Source organism: Toxotes jaculatrix, chromosome 12 (assembly GCF_017976425.1).
Source record: "Toxotes jaculatrix isolate fToxJac2 chromosome 12, fToxJac2.pri, whole genome shotgun sequence".
Taxonomy (NCBI): Eukaryota; Metazoa; Chordata; class Actinopteri; family Toxotidae; genus Toxotes; species Toxotes jaculatrix.
Window position 1 is genome coordinate 15,606,034 of NC_054405.1, and position 19,667 is coordinate 15,625,700.

At 41.2% G+C, this 19,667-nt stretch overlaps 1 protein-coding gene across 2 annotated transcripts in view; it reads right to left on the reverse strand.

Moving 5' to 3' along the window:
• jade2 (jade family PHD finger 2) overlaps positions 1-19,667 on the reverse strand; it is a 162,390-nt gene that overhangs the window by 106,517 nt on the left and 36,206 nt on the right. For both annotated transcript variants that reach the window (XM_041052405.1, XM_041052404.1), the window contains exon 4: positions 6,972-7,129. In XM_041052405.1, coding sequence (XP_040908339.1) covers positions 6,972-7,129 — 158 coding nt within the window. The remainder of the gene's footprint in view (positions 1-6,971; positions 7,130-19,667) is intronic.

A 19,667-nucleotide genomic window follows, 5' to 3' on the forward strand; every position in this document is an offset into this window, starting at 1 on the left:
TCTTAGTCATCTTATTATCTAATAAAGAGCTTGTTTTTGGAAAGATCAGAGGGTATCTTGGGTGAATTTCCAGATGTTGTTGTGGACGTACTGATACATACCAACACACACGCTTGGGTGAAATGTGTGTACATACAGTTAATAGGCGCTTGTGCGCTCATGAAAGTGAACATTCACACACAATGACTTGTTTAATGCACTTGTGGACGAGGCTGCAGCTGGGCAGGGCAAATCTCTGCGGGGCTTTTCGGTCATCTAACCACCACTCTTTCCCTTCTTCCCTCCCTCTTTTCCTTTTGTTTAATGCGCAGCACTGATATACTTGCATCTGTGTTTTTGTCATGACCTTTAGCTGGCTATTTGTCTTCATCAGATACACTGAAGACAAAAAACGACTGTCGCATTTATTCTGGTGGTTCCTAACTAGGAGAATTTCAGAATTTGATCATTTCTTCAAGGAAGAAAAGGAATATCAGGGACTATTCAAGTGGTACTCAAATACCAGTCTTAGAGGTCCACTTGCCAAATTTCCACAACCAAATTTCTAACAGGTCCAGAAAGGGTGGATTATGCAACTGATGTTTAAGTCCTACAAGCAGCAGAACTATGTACACAAAACACATTTCTGTATTAATGGGAGAAGTGACACTTTCATTGTGCCAAGTCTTGACTAAGGCTTGGCACAAAAGCTTTGATGGTCAGGCAGAGACACTGATCTAAGTGCTCATTAGTGAGTTTCCTGGGTTATAGATTTTATTTGTTGTTGAAAATGCTGATTTCACTGCACACTCTTGTTTTATTGATGCTACAATTATTCTGCCGGTTGCTTTATATGAAAACTTGCTGGTGAAGTTTTGTGGTTCTCACTTCAGAACTTGAGGAACAAAACTGCTAAAAAAGTTTGGTGTTATAGTTGGCGTTTTACCATACTTCACAATGACTACCGTTTGATTGCTAATTAGGAAAACTGGTCCTGTGATTTCCTCCGGTAAAAAGGAATGTGATTTTTAGGCCACTCATGCTTAAACACACAATTTTTCACAGTTGACCAAAATGTGTATGTGAGGTGACACAAATCTGTAGAAATGTGTCACTCACAAGAAATCAGATTTTGTTTTCGTTTCAGATTCAATTGTTTGAACTGATTTGGACCAGAGTCCAACTATAGAGTATGTGGGGACTAAGTTTTTAGGCCACAGCAGTATACTGAGTTAGCTATGAAAAGTCTTCTCCAAACAGATCATGAAAATAAAGATAGGATTCTGTTCTTAGCATGAAACCACACAAACACACTAATGAGCTAACTTGTGGTTTGCTGTGTCCCATGATTTCCATGAAAAATATTAACAATTCCAAAAAGCTATTTTAGGCAAACGGATGAACAGATAAACTTTATTAAACTCACAATATGACAAGAGCCTTGGTGGAGGGAGGAAAAAAAGCATAACCGGCAATAACCGAAAAGGTCAAGGTACAATCTTTAAGTTTTAAATATAGCTGAAGCTTTGCAATACATGACATTTAGACTGTCCTCCATCTTCACTATCCAGCTATTTGTCCTCTTCTCCATCTCTCTATCCATCTTACTGCCCTCAGGCTCTCTTCAATCCATTATCTGTGTGTGTGTGTGTGTGTGTGCTTGTGTGTGTGTGGGACTGTCACTGAGCTATTAGTGGGCGATTAGCCTTCTGACCCACTGCTGCACTGTCTGACTTACCCACTGAAAGGGTCTGTTTGTGTGTGTGTTGTGCGTGTGTGTCGAGCAAAAGCATATGCATTTGTGAGCTTGAACAGAGGTGTTTGTATATATAAACAGAAACTGGCTGTTTAATCAGTAACAGCTCAAGCTTTTACATAGTGTATTATATTCCACAGGAATCTGTCTATTCAAATTGTGCTGGCTGGCACTTCCTTCTGTACCTGCAGCTGAATGCAAAGCTTGACATATGCACTTCCCTCCTCTGAAACCCCATTTCAGCTCAATCAGTTTTACAGAGGAATCTACAGGGCAATTATAATTTTTATCCAGTCTGAACCTGCCAAGCACATAGCTACTACATTAAAAAAAAAAAAATCTCAACAAATCACTGAATGTTTTTTCAGCAGTACTCAGTTTGAACTGACATCGCTGTAATGTAATAACGTGTTCAGTATTCGGCAGCTGTCAGATTGCCATAACACACGCAGGCTAATAGTCGAAATTGGATTCCAAAAGTTTGATGGGAGTTGTTGTATTTGTCTGCAGGTGGCATTTTCAAAAAAACTTTAGTCAAATTTCTGGGATGTAAACCATCAACAGGTTAAGGGTTTAAAGGCACGGCATCTAAGTTTTCATCCTGTAGCAAATTTTCTATGTTCACTTGTACAAGTGTACAAGTGAATGTGTAGTGTAATAAAACCAAACAAGTTTCCCTTATCATGAACAGTAATTTAACAGAAATTGATATCTTTTCTCATACTAAAAGGCCTTAGTTACCTTAACAAGCAACAGCATCTACATCCTTCCATCCCCTGTCAACAGGGTGTAAAGAATAAGAATAAGAATAAGAAATCCTTTATTAGTCCCTCAGTGGGGAAATTGCATAAAGCTTGTTGACTGAAGGTTTTACATAACATCCTTGTCTGTCTGACCCAAGTTTTGCATATGATTACAGCTGCTGGAAACCTGTGCTACAGATATTCCATCACATGAAGTATCTCACTGTCCTAAAACCTCAGCCTGATTTAAACTTGACATCTTTTTATTTCCATGGATTATTGAACTTTGTCAACCAAACAAAAACTTTAAGTACTGCAAGTCTGTAGAATAGTTATATGACGACCAAGCAGCTGAGTGATGTTCCAAAAAAAAAAAGCACCTTCTTGTAAAATCTGCACAATCAATCTTTTTATCCCGCAAAGCACAAACCACTTTGGTAAGGAGTCTCTCCGTGTGATGCTCCCCACGGCCGCAGTTTTACACGCCATTCAAAAAGCCAGACTGTCCAGCCAAACCACAAACAACGGGTTCACATTCACCAACTCGGCCACTGGTCCAAGGGGGAAGAAATGAAGCAATAAATAAAATAACCACTATCTCATTTCTTTCATTTTGTCAAAAGGCACAGATCTTCTCATGTGTATGTGTAATTATTTCCCTCTCCGGCTCGGCGTTGTCACTGGGGACTGAGGCTGTCGGGCCGCTGCCAAAGCCCCATTCACTGTCTGCACATAGCCAGTGTTACGCAACGGCTAATTACTTCCACTCGGCCCCAACAAAACCATGGAGAGGAAGAGGGAGAGAGTGAGAGAGAAAGGAACAGGAGAGCGAGAGAGAGAGAGTGATGAAATAAAATAGAGTGGAGGGAGAGTGGAGAGCCAAACAGGAGGACAAGCAAGAGGCGAGTTAAAGAGGAAAAGAGAGAAATTATAAGGCAGATAAGGCAGAAGGAAAGGTGGGATGAGGAGAGAGAAAAAAGAGAAGAAAAAAGAGTGTTACGGAAAAACAGAGATAGGAGAGGAGGAGGAGAAGAATGAGAGAAAGGGGGAGAGAAAGTATAGGACAGAAACAAAGGGAGTGCAGGACAGGGAGACAGAGGGAAGGAGAGATAAAGACTATCTTCTTACTCTCCCTGCGACTCCTCTGCTGTGTTTTGGTAAGGAGAGGCACAAAGAAAACAACATCAAACCATAATGACCTCTTCACCATCCGCCACAACAGTTTTACCGAAAATCATAAGGCAGCAGCCAAATATGGTCCAAGGAGAGAGGCAAATGTGGAAGAGGAGTGTTGTCAAAGCCAGACGGGGCCCGCAGCCCTTTTCCTCTCCAACAATTTTTGGAGATGATGTCATTATTCATAAAAAAAAAAAAAATAGAAAAAGAAAAATGTGTCTGCGCCTCTGGCTTGACTAGAGCAAAAAAAAAGAGGGAAAGGTGGGAGGGGAAGGAGGGGAAGGCGAGCGGAGAGAGAGATGTTGAGATGAAGACGTCGAAGTCGAAGAGAGGAAGACAGAAGACAGAACAGAAAGGAGGAAAAGAGAGTTGGATGAGGACAAAAATAGTTAATAGAAACGTGACAAGAACATGACAAAAACAAGAGAGAGGGGAAAAGCTGAGGGAAAAACTAAGTATTCTTGGGTACTTTATTGGTAAATAAAAACTTTAATATGTGCAAAATCTAGAATAACTAAACTAGAATAAATACCTTGATAAAACATGAATTAGCAAGTTATGGATCAAATCTAGTCTGGAATTTTAGCCTTAAGTTTGTCCAGTTCTACAAAAAAAAAACAAGGGGCCCTGTTCTGTCCCACTTCACAGACTATGACTCTTAAAGGACGACCATGTGGACTGAATGACTTGAGTAGACTGCCATGGACTGACAGCTTGTAACATCACTTTTATCTTTGTCACTGAGAACATGTCCTTATTCCCACGTGTCTCATCACCAGCAGGTGTTTTAAGGTCACCAACAGGTTACATTATATTTCTTATTTAAACTTGTCAAGGGTTTTCATTTTTAAGAAGTTAAATCAATTTCAACTCAGTTTTTGTGTTTTAGATGTACAAAAAACAACTTAAAATTAGACCAAGAACAGGCGGGTCTATGACAAAAGAAAGCAAAGCAGTTTATATACTTTACTTTATATATTTCTTCCTTGTTAAGCACTCATTTTTTTCTTGTAGACCTTTCTTTATGTAACTCTGAAAAGGTATCGCTTTCTGTGTGGGAATAAGGTTTCCTACCGCCGACTCTGCCCAACCACAGAGGCTTGTATGGGTAAAACCAATGAGGTCTCAAGCATCGCTGGTGATTTCAGCCCAAACGTATCAAAGAACAGAACGCGGAGAGGAAAAGAAAGAGGCAGGGAAAGGAAAAAGAGGGAGGACGAGATGACAGACGAGGAAAAAGATGAACAAACCGCTGTCGGAGACTCTGACAGAGACCATCAGCTCAGTCACGCTTACATTTACCATCTTCTCCCATATCTCATCTATCCATCACTGCATTGCAACATCACTGTGTATCACTTCATCATTCCCTCACATATAAGATAATAGATAAGTCCCCGTTCATCCATCTATCCTTGCCTATCTTTGCCATTTCTCTTCCTCTCCCAATCTGCTCATTCATCTCTCTGCCTTCAGGCTCTGTTCAGTCTCTTAGCTCCCAACTGTTTGTGTGTGTGTGTGTGTGTGTGTGTGTGTGTGTGTGTGTGTATACTCAGATATTAAACTCTTTGACAATGTAAACAGTAAGGCTGACACATTTATCCTTTCAATCTCAGAATCATATAAACGACCCAGATTTCTTTTTTGCATTTTCATTTCTATTATTTATTACTTTTGTCTTCTGGCCTCATTAAGACTCTGAGGAACTCAATTTTTCATTTTTTGTTTTTTCTATTTTGGAAACTCAATTTCTCTTCTCAAGCGAAATTGTTTATCCGAGCGATCGTATTCACTTGCAAGTCGAAGATTCATTTCAGGTACTATGGTTTCCTCATAAGGTATGACATTTCATTTGGCAACAATTATTTGATTTCCAGTTTGCATATCGTTTGCATTTATTGTATGTTATTAGATCTGCCTTGAGTTTTTACAAGAACAGCCAACCCCTTCTTTGCTGCTGTTATGACACTCAGACAGTGATTAAGTGATTTTTTGAAATTTTATTTGAAACGGAACAAAATGTATGATGATGTGTTAAATGTTTTTTTTCTCTTTTCCACTGTAGTCCTTCAATTCATTGTGAAAAACGAAGACAAATGGCTCAAAATGCCTCCATTAACATCAAACAGTGGAGCCAAATGAAAGAGGTGGAAAACATTTACCATGGGATTATTCAGGCTTTTAATTTTTTTAATGTGCATCTCATCGCGTGAATAACTTTTACTTTTCTTTTACTTGTCCTCTTTCTCTGCGTCTGGTTTTCTTGAATCAGTTAAAAAAAAACAAAAAAAACTAAACTAACCTCATATGACTAGATAATTTGTCTGTCTCCCAAAGAGAGTGCAGGCTCACGTGCACATTTGTGCATGTGTATGTGTGTGTGGGCTCCCACTATGACATGTCTGTCTAACAGGCATTACCAGGCAGTCTGAGCATTTTCATTAGTTCCTAGAACGCCAAACAAACCACATGGGTATGTGAAGCAGCTGCAGTAGTACTAGAGAGCCACAACAACCTACTGGGCCGAGAGAGAGAGAGAGAGAGAGAGAGAGAGAGAGAGAGAGAGAGAGAGAGAGAGAGAGAGAGAGAGCAGACTGATCTACAGTATGAGAGTGAATAGAAGTGGGTCAAAGTGCATGCCTGCACACATCTGCCTACCAGCATGATTCTGTGTGTGTGTGAGTGTGCTTCATTGCCTGCATGTGCATCCAAACCTGCTTCCCAAAGCATGTGTGTGTTTTGTGTACAAATGACTTAGAGAGCAGAAAGCTGAGGGTCGCAGTTTGTGTTTCGTCGTAGATGAGTGTGTGCGTGTATTCCATTAACATGCAAAAATATATAATATTAATAAGTGTAATTACATATAATTATGTAAAGGCTATCCACACTTTTTTAAGTACAATTCAATGTTAATTTTTTTTCCTGAACAGTGCCAAAATGAACGTATGGTACCTCAGCACGCTCGCTCCATCATATTTATCAAAATGATTTCAGTCCATTTCATTTTCAAGGTTGTATCAACTTTGTACCAGAGTCTAACGTGACAATGGGAACTCTGCCAATGTCTGTGTGTTTATGGTGGTGACATAATGTCTATGTGTGCTGCAACCAGACGTTGAACTGGTACTGAATCACTATTAAACAGATAACAATACCCTTTGCCCTGTTATATAGCAATTGCTGCCACATAGAAGCTATCTTTAAAGGACAGTGAAGGTCTTTCAATGATTTCAGTGAAAGGGAAATCAAAATTACTTGATTTTAAACCTTCAATGGCTGTTTGCTCGTGCATGTAGAATGTGTTTTGTGTGTCCTACCTGACCACAGGCTCTGGTATGGCCTCCAGGTTGGCGGGGACCTGTACTCCCTTCTCCCACTCTTGCCTCCAGGGGTCTGAGAGCACGTAGAAGTCGTCCGGGCCGAGCTGGGCCGAGTCCGGCAGCTTCATGGCCGTGATGAAGTCGGTACGAAACACCTGCACAGGCAGCGAGGTAGAGAGAGGGGAGAGAAAGAAAGAGAAAGTCTGGTTAAATGGTGAAAAGATAGTATATTTCATTAGACACTGGTAAAGGGCACAGCTTTTTATTTAAACATGGGGGTCATGTGCAACTGAATGAAATGCTAAATTCACAAATAATCAATTAAGAGCATCTATGTCATCTTTGGATCCAGTTACACACATACTGTGCAACATTTTTACTATATAAACGTACTGTACAACATTATTGATCAGAACTGGGAGTCAATAAATGTATTTGTTTTTATTTATTTTCAGCCTTATTTCAATTCATTAAGTCCTATTTAAGATAGAGCATGGAGAGACTAACATTTCATACTCTGTTTTGTCATTTTAAAAAAAGTGCTGGCAGTGGTAACTGTGCATCTTTTTTATTATCCATACAGCGCATCACATTACAAGTACAAATACAAACTCCAAGGGAACAACACAGAGCAGTTGAAGCTGACTGACGGGTTGCTTTAGAAGCTGAGAGGGAAGGATGTCTCACTTCATTACAAACATGTTTCCTCGATTCCTCTTTCCTCACATCTTTTCCTTATTCCCTCCCATGTAAGACGCAAGGAAGAGATGTAAGGAAAAGATGTGAGACAGTGAATTGAGGAGACATTTAAGCCAAATGAGAACCACCCACTGACTCTTTACCAGTATGTGTACAGTACGTAGGAGGATTCTATAAAAGCAAAACAAGGGGTGTGTGTGTGTGGATTGAAGACCTGAGGGAGTGGGTGTATTCATGCAGACACAATCATTTTCACACATTATATGAACACACACACCTACACAGACACACGCACATACATACACAGTCTCTCTCTGTACTAACAGGGACCAGAAGCAATGATATTATCAGTCATACAGTCAAGGACATCAGCCAAGAACACACACACATAAACACTCAAACTCACACAGGAAAACAAGCAACACACACACACACACATGCATGCACACACACAGTGGTGCCAAATCAACCGTATGACTTCACTCTACATTTTATCATTATTTTCTAAGCCTCCTTATCCCTGCTTTATTAGCTCTTCTCCTCCATCCTACTCCCTCGCTCCCCCTCCATCTCTCCATTAACCTCTCCATCTTCCCTCTCTCCATCACCCCTCCTTCTCCCCCTCAGTACCTTGTTTATTTTGACCTAAGAGGCACAAAGCAGAAAAAAGTCTAAAAAAAAAAGAAAAAAGAGACTTGAGAGAAGAAAAACACTGTAATAAGAGAGGAAACGCTGGTCTCTGAACACCTGCAAACCGACAGGTGTTCAGGAGAAGAGGCAAAATGCAAAACAAACAATCAACCCTCCGCACACTGTCACCACTTATGGTAAATTTATCAAATCGCTACGTTTCCGACAAGCGACCTTCATCAGGCATTTCACACCACTAAGAGAGAAACAGAAGACGAAGAGCTGGAAAGAGCGAGTGAGATAAAATAAGCTGTTCAAGGAAAGAGGCAATGAAAACGTTAATGCATGAAGATAAATCTACCACAAAAAAAGATGGGGAGAGAGACTGACGGAGACAGTCTCTCAAATAGGTTTCCATAAAATTTATCACATCACAACGTATATCCTTTACAATATAAAACTGTCATCCCTACTTTCCTGAAAGTGTCAATATTTTTTGCAAATAAAGATGTGTCAATGTAAGCAATAAATATGAAATCATACAAAAATTGGGGTTTTAGGCTTCAGTTTCAAAGAGCAGCAATGCAAAGGCGTCACATCAGCCTCAAGGCATGTCTCTTATTTAGAAAGGTACTTATGACCTTAAGGTTGCAGGACCAGCAGGATAAATCTGGGTGGGAAATGCTAAAGAGCAGCACTTACCCTTCCCTCATTACCACAAAATCCTTTTTTCCACGCCAAACTTACTTATACCACCCATCAGCGTTTAATGCTGGCTTAACACAAGCCAAGAGTTTATTGCTTTAAACCAGGAACTTTTCTGATCAACAATCAAATCTGACCAAGCATTCAGGGCTGTTCAAAAAGTTTTAAGTTTTTATACCCAGCCCTCTTTTGCGATACTTTACGAGTCTGAAAACTATTTGCTTAAGAGTTGGAAAGAAACAACACTGTGCTATAAGAATCATAAAGAGACATGAAGAGGGTGTGTCAACGGAGAGAGAACAGCAAGAGAAGCAGTCATATGCTGTGTATTTGCCTTGACTCTCAGAGGGGCTGATCTTTCTAACCAAACTGCTGGGAGGAGAAGGAGGAGAGAAGAGAAGAGAAGAGGCGAGGAGAGAAGAAACAATAGTGATATAGGAGGACAGAATGGATAGAAATGATTGTTGGAAGGAGAAGGGAAGAGGAGAGGAGAGGCCAGGAGAAGAGAGGACAAGAGAAGGGAGGAGAGAAGGAACGATAGTGGTATAGGAGGACATGGGGATGAGGAACAAGGGAAGGGAGTGATATTAATTTGAGTGTAAAGTGAGAAGAAAGACAAGGGGAAACGAGGATGTGAGTGTGAGTGTGTGTGTGTGTCACAGACTAGTATATAAAAAGGCCATATGTAAAAAGCAGCATCCTTGCTTCTGCTGCTTGGCTGCCTACTCCGTCTGCCAGCAAGCACAAATAAATAATGCAATGGAGGCAAGAGGACGCGTGTGTTTGCGTGTGTACAACTGCAAGTGTGTGTGTTTAAGTGCGTGTGTTTGTTTATGAACAACTCGGTGTGAACGTCCGTGTGTGTTCCTTTCTCTGCGCGTGGGTATGTGACTGCACTTTCTTCTGTGTGAATTAACTGTGTGCGTGCGCCTGAGTGTTTAAAAAAAAGTGTGTGTGTGTGTGTGTGTGTGCTTTAGACAGTGAGCCAAGGCCATGATGAATCTTGCCTTGCCCTTCAGCAACACGAGAGGAGGACAGACAGAGACTGAGGGTGATCCACTCCTCCTTAATCTTTCTCACCCTTTTTTCTTTTCCCGTCTCTTTCTCCCCTTCATCTTACATTCTCTCACTCCTTCTTCATACTCCTCACCAGTGGTGAGAGAGGAAGAGAAGGGAAAATAGGAGGAGGAGAGGTAAAGGGGAAAAAAATGAGAGGGGAGAAAAAGGGATGAAAAAGGAGGAGAGAAAAAGGAGCGAGAGAAGAGAGGAGAGGAGAGTATATCAGTTTTATTACTGTGTGTTTGTACAGGAATGACTGCAGCTAATTAATGTCTAGGAAACACTATTACAAGCTCCTGCAGTTTTATGTTCTGCCTTTTTTTCTCTCACTGCCTCTCCCACTCTCTCTCTCCACCTCATCTCCATCCTGCTCTTCCTCTCATCCACCACTCACCCTCTTCGTCTTTTTACTCGTTTTGTGACAGACGCTGTTTTCTTGTGATGGACGGCGGGCAGACCGGTGGGAAGGGAGCATTATGAAAACGCGGCGTGACCAGGTAGACGGGATGGAAAGCCGGGAGACAGGTACAGGGGCAGACGAGCAGCCGCTGCTTCCAAACTGTCAAGCAAATTTTACGCGAAATATAAAACACAAATGAGGTGCATTTTCCCCTCCGCTTTCAGAGACTCAGAAAACACATCCAGCAGAAAAATGGAAAAACAGAGTCCTTCAAGAGCTGATTAGATTTCAGTAACTTGTTTATCTTCTACATAGTCAGTTAATGTCGGCTGTATTTCATGCAAAGACGAAAACAAAGAAAAGCACTTGGCTGTATTGTAACGGAACAACTAATGAAGATTTATGTTCGGGAGTGACAATACAAATGTCATTTCTGGCTGATTTTGCTGGACAGAGACTGTTGCGCAATGAGCCTGAAGCAGCCATGGAAACTCTTGCAGTAATTACTCAAAAAGTGCATTCCACACCCCCCGCCCCCAATTTATCACATGATTTATTTATCGCTGGAACGATTTTCCACATCAATCAACCGTAATAACTTTGTTGTGAGGACATCTGATTGAATTGTGCCATTTCCACTCAGCTTTCCAAATTTGATAAATCATAATTTGCAAATGAAAATATTGAGTGGATGCCCAACTCCTACAAAAGAGGGAATGACACAGTAAATTTCCAACAGACAGACAGAAAATCCCTTTTAGCGTGCAATTAATTCATATGTCATCACCATCATCCATTGTATTCAGCTGCTCGTGGCCATTTCAGCCGGTTGCTCATCGAGTTTGTTTACGCATTTCCCTTTATTTTTCTGCTGCAACAGGCTGAAAACACCTAATTATTTCTTTAAAATGCTGCAGTGAGGTTAGCTGAGAGGCAATAGCTTAATTTACTCTTTCTACAATTATCTACACACCAGAGACACACACCAACATCTGCTGCTCTCTTCTGTACAGCTTCTGGAAGCCTGAAAAGCTGTATCATTCATTTCGGGAATCCTACAACTCAGATGGTAACTTTCTCTACAAGTCATGATTCAGGAACAATCAAATTATTTGGTTTCTGTCTGGAAAGATCCCGAGCTGCCTCGTTTCCCCCAAACGTGTCAGTCTGTCACGCCGTAAATGTCGCACTCATTTGCATTTCAATAACTTTAATAATTTCCTTTTTTTTTTTTTTTTTTGGTTCCGTCATCAGTTTGGTTCGCATCACAAGCGATCCAATCATGCACTGCTGAGTGATCAATGACCTCTTCCTGAAATTGAATAGATGAGATTCAGCTGCTCAGACAAGGTTCCACTGCAACTCTAGTTCAACATTAATGTGACAGCAGGAAAATACGCACGTACTGAAAGTGCTGCGCACACACACAACACACAACACACAACACACACACACAGAACACCATACAAAGACACACACAGCAACCATGGTCAGATAAAACACAACCAGTGTCTCTCACACAATCATACACACTGGAAAGCCCATGCACACACAGCCACACAAACACACGCACACACTTTCCTTTGGCCAGTCAGTCAGTCAGTAGATCAGTATGCTGTGTTGAGTTATGGGCTGTATGCATGCAGGGCTCTCATTAAGTCCAATCTAGATCTGGACTGATGACATGAACAGGGGCTGTGGAGTGTGTGCGTCTGTGTGTGTGCGTCTGTGTCTGTGTGTGTGTGTGTGTGTGTGTGTGTGTGTACTGGTGCACTGACAGCGGGGCTGACAGCCTGACTGGCATTAATAATCACACTCAAAAACGCAGGCACACTTAGGAGAGCACTGTGTTTAAGAAGTCCTGTCTGAGAACTGATCGTGGCTCTGTCACTGATTTTTACACTGTCAGAACTATGACTACCAGCACTAACACCACCATCACCACCACTGTGGCATCCACTATTACAGAGTGGTTACTTGTTGTAAGTGGTTCAGTTAGGGCTGCATGATGTGTAAGATGTTGACTTTGTGGAAATCGGGCTATTACAACGTGCACCAAAAGCTTAAGTTAAAAAGTAACTTAGATGACAGCGGGCTTTATGAGTCGCCTCGAGTTATGACAGTCCTATAAACTGCGACATGAGTTCCAGTCTACGTGGACCTGCCCGCAGTTTATGGGACTGTTATGACTCAGGATGGTTAGCTGATTCATAATGAAAATGTTTGGTTAAATTGATCGATCGGTTTGTGTTTGTTGAGGAGAGATTATCTCTGGCTATGAGATATGAGGCCATGGAGGTTGAATACAAGAGAAATGTAAGTTCCCAGAATGAATTCTGAGAAGCACTTTATGCAACACTGGTATTTAACTGATGTAACAATCATCTGTCAATTGAAAACAAATTGATTTAGGAGATCAATACGGCAATCCAGCCCTATTCCTGATCCCACTACTAATAATGGTAATAGCATAATAGCAAAAAATTAACAGTGACATAATAATAACAAAAAAGTGATTTATTTAGTTTGCCTGTCTGTCTTATTTTGTGGACTGACTTGTATCTCTGACCATCTGCGGAGCTGTGATAGATTAGCACTGTGTGCATCCCCCTGAGCCAAACACAACAGAAACCACTGAAGATGAGTGTTGAAAGCTGACATTTCAAACCAGGAAACACTCGCACACTCGCAGAGTGAGTGAGATACACAAAGACATGTTCGCAAAAAGCAGAAACACAAATTCTAAATAAACACAGACATAAGTACACACTGATGTACAGAAGTGACAGCACTGAACTCACCCACACGGGGCAAGAAGCTCGCATATAAACTCAGACATACACATGGATGTATACATGGTGACACACAGGTGCGTTTAACACAAAAATACACAATCCTACAGCACACCCACCCTGCCACCCACACAACAGACCTTGTTATTACGGTGTTTCTGAGCCGTTTCCTTGAAGCACAGTGACAAAGTGCTTTAGGTGCTTTTAAAGGCCAGCTGACATCACACACTATCGTCTGACTCGTTGTTTATCTTGAAAAACAATCAGCCTTGTTCACGGATGACTTTGAAAAGGATGAGAGCACTGATAGAAAGAGAGGCAGAGGGAGGATGCTCTCCCCCTTCACTTCTCATCCCGCTGTTATTATTAGACTGCTAAATTCTGGCAGGGCCTCCTTCAACTGTGATTATGGGTGCAACAGTGGTGCGATAGTTATCAGCACCCCGTAAGGTGCAGAAGACCCACAATAAGGGCAGCAGGAGTCCGGCTACTGAATGTACAATGAAGAAGTGACATTTGTCACGTTGTTCACTCCAAAAATAACTAAAATTATGACCAAATAAAGTAACCAAAACTGCCCCGAATCATAGCAACGATTTATCTAATGCAACATAAATATAGTGTGACGTAAACATAGTTCAGTGTTAAATACCAAAAGGTCACACATATCTCAAAAGGAATGTGTGTGTGTGTATGTATGTATGTATTTATGCTGCTGCCAACGATGTGACAGCTCATAGTTGCTGGTTGTCATAGCAATACACCACGCTTTCACCACGCAGTCAGAAATAGTGGCTGTCAGAGGAGGCATGGAAAGATCCGTCTCTGTAAGATTTGTCCCTGTTTTCGCTCATATTCTAAAATAGACGATATTCCTACTAAGCTGTTTACGCTGCTAATGAAAGTGAATATTCCGCTAACATTCCTGTTAACATGCAGCCATGCATACTCTGATTTAGGTAAAACTGGTGTCCAGTTGGTTTGTGTGCAGCAAACTGAAGTAAAAACTATAAAATTCGGAATATGCTGTTTACATGATCGGTATCATATTCTGATTACTGTCATAATCATAACAACCGTGGGATGTCAGTGTGCATATAAACATACTAACAGTCTGAGACAACTGAATCTGAGCCGACCAAAAGACCTGAAATCAGCCTAAACAGTGAACAGTACCCTTGTTATGGCTTTTCCTGAACAAGGGAGACTAACTGTCCCACATCAGAATGCCTCACCTGCAGGGAAAACTGTCAAATAGGTCAATGATGCCATGTTAAGTCAATAAAAATCTCCACACAAAGCATCTTCTCTAGACAGTAAAGATACTGAATGATTGAAGCAACTAAGCGATGTGTGCATGTTTCTTCTCCTTGAGAACCAAAAATGTGAGCTTAATTTACATTTGAATAGAGAAAAAAAAACTTTCAACCAAATAGAGCGCTTAATTTTATTCATTATTCTAAGTTTAATATTTATCTGCAAATATGCACAGCAAATAGATGGAGGGCTGCAATGGTTTTAAAAAGTTTGGGAAGTGCTGATATTAAAAAATCAGACACACAAAAATGGATAATGGATAATAGGAAATAAATCCTCTGAGACAATTAAATTGAGCAACATTTCAAATGTATGAAACATAGTAAGGACTCTGAATTACTACATTTTAATACATTTAAAAGGCAACAGGATGAAGCCACGACTCTACTGACTGAACTGTGAAGGACAGCGCACACCCTCTGGCATTGTGATACATTCTCGTGAACAAGGTTTACAATAGTCACTTTGTACTGTCAAAAAGTAATACAGAAGCAGAACCAACAGCGGTGCACTGTAAGTCAGACCTCATACCTGCGCCTCAAATAGGTTCAAGCAAAAAAGATTTAATATTTGGCTTAACAGACTGAAAAGAAAGGTAAAAGGGTGCACATCTACAAAGACCTGCTGAAGACAAAGGAGAGGAGGAGAAACTCTGAGGTACAGAGGTATGAAGCAGAGAAAAGGGAGAGAAAGCAGTCATACTGAATGAAGAAGCCCAACTGAAAGAGAGCTGATAAGAAAGCAAAAGGGAAGAGAAGGAAAAGGGAAAGAGATTAAAAGAAAGGAGGGGAGAGGAGAGAGGAAAGGAGAGAGGAGAGGAGAGGAGAGGAGAGAAGAGGAGAGAGGAGGGGAGAGGAGAGGAGAGAGGAGAGGAGAGGCAAAGAAAGGAATGACTAGAAGAGTTTTCTCTCTCCTCTGGGCTTCATGGCTACCTGGCTCTCCACAGTGCGTCATGGCAGATGTCGACTCACAGAGAGAGGAGGCTAATTTTAGCAGCCACATCAGAGCACAGGGACGGGCTCTAATGATTGGCTGCTTGGAAGGTCCACAGGACTCAGGAAGAAGTGTGTGTGTGTGTGTGTGTGTGTGTGTGTGCGTGTGTGTGTGTGTGTGTGTGTTGAGTGGGTGATTAAGAGTGAGAAAAAGATGGAGAGGGAGAGAAAAGGGCTTGATGAGAGAAAGACAGAATGACAGAGAGAAGAGTGTCTGTGTGTGTGTGTGTGTGTGTGTCTTTCTCTAACATGCACAAAGACAGGAATGTGGCACCTTACAGCCTTTATCCAAAGAAAATACACTACAATAAGTGCACATTCTTTTGCTCCAAATTTGCTTTATATTTATGGAGATGAAGGCAACACGGACCTCTGCTCTCCTCTCTTGCTCAGTTCTCAATGTATCCACAAAATAAAGGTTTTAACAGTACAGTTTGATCAATCAGTTAATCAGTTTGTCTATAAAAAGTGACAAAACGACAAAAAATCCAAGGTGTCATAGAAGTAATGATCATAATCATAGAAGACTCAAAAAGCAGCATTTTTTAGTCATACACACATACACACAGGAGTGTGATACAAACAAAAGAACAAAAATCAGGGGTGACCTCAAGTTTTAAAGCAAAGACAGACAAGGACAACAACAACCTGCAGCTACAACAAGGCTCAAAGTCAGTAAACAAGCATGTTACAATAAAGTGCTGTAAAAATAAAATACAGCAAAAAAAACAATTACTAAGTCATTAAGCATTTAAACTTTGCTGCTGAGAGGACTTGCTCAGACTCTCCTCTCCTCTCTCCTCCTGCAGTGCCATCACCAAATGATTCCACATTAAGAAAGTAAAATTAACATAAAGGCTCCCCAAAAGGTGTTCAGAGACATATTGTATGTACAAGTGGTCTACTACAGCACCTTTGTTACTCACTCACTCACTCACTCACTCACTCACTCACACACACACACACACACACACACACACACACACACACACAAACATCACTGCACTTCACCCTCCTCTTCATATTTGTTTGACTGCAGCAGCAATGTTTTTCCATGTTGTTCTTTATCAAACAGCCACAGGCCTCTGAAAATTTTTGAAAATGTATTTCTCCTCTCACCGAGCTGGACAGAGAGGAGCAGAGAGGGAGGAGAGCTTAGTGCAAGAAAAGGCAAAGATATATGTTTAACAGACGGGCAGGACGAAATGGGATGAAAAAAGACAAGGAGAAGAGAAAACATTTGGCTTGTCTGACACCTCTCCAAATGTGCCAGTAGAGAGAAGAAGGGAAAAGAGAAGAAACACAGACAGGATAAGAAAGAGAAGAGGAGAAGGACAGTAGCACAAAGAAGAAGAGACAGAGAGAAAAGAAACTCAAGTGCAAATTCAACTGGCTAGCTTCTTTTCCTGATGTTCTTCCAGGAGAAGCCTCTTATTCTGGATCTTCTGTTCCTCCTCCCCGTTTTTTCTCTCCCTCATTTTCCGTCCTTTTCACGGTCCGGAAAACTAAGTTGCATTTTTTTTAAGATGGTCTGAGAAAAAAATGCATCACAAAAGAAAAGACAGAGAAGAAGGAGAGGCACTAGATTCTTGCTTCAAAGAAGACAAATATGCACCGAGAAACTGCCCTGTATCAGCCAAGAAACTGCCCAGAGAATATAATCAAGACTGGATTAGCACATAGTACAGGTGTTCTTACAGTAAATATCCATGACATTTTTCAAAACATCCTACTCTCTATCTTGATACATTGCAAGGGCAGTTCAACCTTTACCCAGTTCATTAAACCGCCTACATTTACTGTTCAAAACACATTCTGTCCCAGCACAAAGGCTTCATGTTTCAGACGACAGCAACCAAAATGTATTATTAATAAGATCCTAAGTCGAACAGCTAGCACGAAGAGATATATAAAAAGAGACATATCATGCAGAGTGATGAGTGATGAAACAAAACAAAAATGATACGTACATCATATCAAAAATATCCAAAAATTACCTTTAGTGCAACTTTTTTCGTGCCACAAATGGTTATATTTATGCAAACTCTTTGACAACCCACCTGTGATTTTTACCGCTGAGCCCTGAGGTGCAATTCAAAAAAAAAAAATTTTTTTTTTTTTTTATATTCCTCTTCTTCACCATTTATGGCGTCAGGCATAGTTCTGATGGCAGCTTGTTCTTTGTGTGAGCACTGCAGAAACAGGCACCATACAGGGCAAAAAGAGCACAGGCAGAAGAAACCTTTCAGAGTGCTCACTACACCCTGCTCCAGCTCAGGACGGATGAGAGGGAAAGAGGCATAAAGGCAACAGTGGAGGGAGTCACTGTTATTATGCAGAAACATTATGTCTCGTTAAACCGAATCACTCGTATCAACAGCCTTTCCCGACTTGATACTTTTCAAATAACACATAAAGGATTTGATAGGAATGTGAAAAGGATTTCCTCTTGCTCTTTCTATAGTACCCTCTCCCCTCTTAGATCTGAAATGTCACATCCGTAGCTATTAGCCTAGCTTCGTACTGCCGAGCTCTGAAAAGGCACTCAGCCTACAATTTATGCCCCTCATTAGCGTGAGACGAGACAGCGAACAAGTCCTTTTGAGATTTCTCTGAACGCCGGCTCCTCATCACAAGCCCTGGCCTGAATGATGCGTGGAGCGATGGCGCTCCCCTCCACGCCAAGGGCAGGCTGATTGCCAAGGCTTCACTCAAAGGTCATGCAATTAAGCTTTGTTCCCGCTTCAATAAGGCTTTGACAGACTGACTGACTGACTGCGCTCCTCCGTTTGAACAGATGTGATTTTTGGCCTCTAGCAAGCTAAAACTCTGCCCTCCGTTCATGTTCACAATCATGTATTCAAAGCAACGAGTCGGAGTCAGAGCTAGAGCCAGAAGAACGCTTAAAGAAAAATAAAAAGGCAGAAAAGATCATCCGTGTAGTTTGTCTGCAAATTTAAATATGAATATCAAAATTCAGGTCTGTAGTAGCTTGGAGGTTAAGTAAGATGGATTTTGAGCTTGAAGCTGCTTGGACTGGAGACTGGTCAGGGAAAAGCTGTTCTCTGCAAATGTCCTTGAGCAAAGCATTTAACCTCCAAACTTCTTCAGTGGTGTTACTAAATGGCCACATGTCAAAGATGGTAACTGAACTTGGCAGCTTGCACATGCTAAATTATGTAACAGCATGTAAATTCAACCCAAAAAAAAAAAAATCTGATAAAGAGCATATAATTTCAGAGGTTGAAAGAAGTTTTGAAAGGCAATATTAGCACAAAAATTCAAGCTGTTAACAAAACAACTGGCTTGAACAAGGCCCGTAGCCCCCACACTGCTCCAGTCAGGATCTGCTCAGCAGAGGCTGCCCATGTACTCTGCAGCTCCCAGGTGTGAATGTGTGTGAAATCATGAATATGAAGCAAGATATGTTTCAGAGAAGGGAAAAGTGAGAGGGCAAACACGCTGAGAAAACCTTCCCTCAATAAATAAAGGTTAAAAAACTGGGTCACTGACAAGAAAGAGTGAAGGAGACTTAAGAGGCAGGAGGGATAAGCCAATTTCCCCCCACAGAGTCCGATGCAAATATCATTCTTCGTATGGCAGGCTCAGGCGGACGATCTGGCAAAATGGCAAGCAAAGGCTGGGGGGAGCTGTGACCCAGTTTTGGAGATGCGTGGCTGAAAAACAACCAAAACAACTACATGATTAATGCCGCTCCGCCTATCTGCCTCTACTGCAACCCGAGTCGGTCGTCACGGTTTTTAGAAGCAGAATTTTACTAACAGGGAATAACGAAGTTGATTAAATGGAAGCCAGTCTGTGGCCACCTGTTCTGGAACTCAGCAGGTTTACCTGAAGTACAGCTTTCAGAAACAAACATCTAAAACAGACCTAATACAGAGGATCAAAAGTCTAAAAATCATTAGACGGATCTGTAGCTTGTTTTATCCTACATGTAGTGTCAGCTGGGTGGTATCTGCTCCACAGAACAATATTTTTTAGTGAGGGGTTTTTTGGATACTTTTCTGTGACTTTTCTGAATTGCTTTGATGCACCAAACTCCACCCATCTGGTGCTGTGTGCAGGCCAAAATAAACAC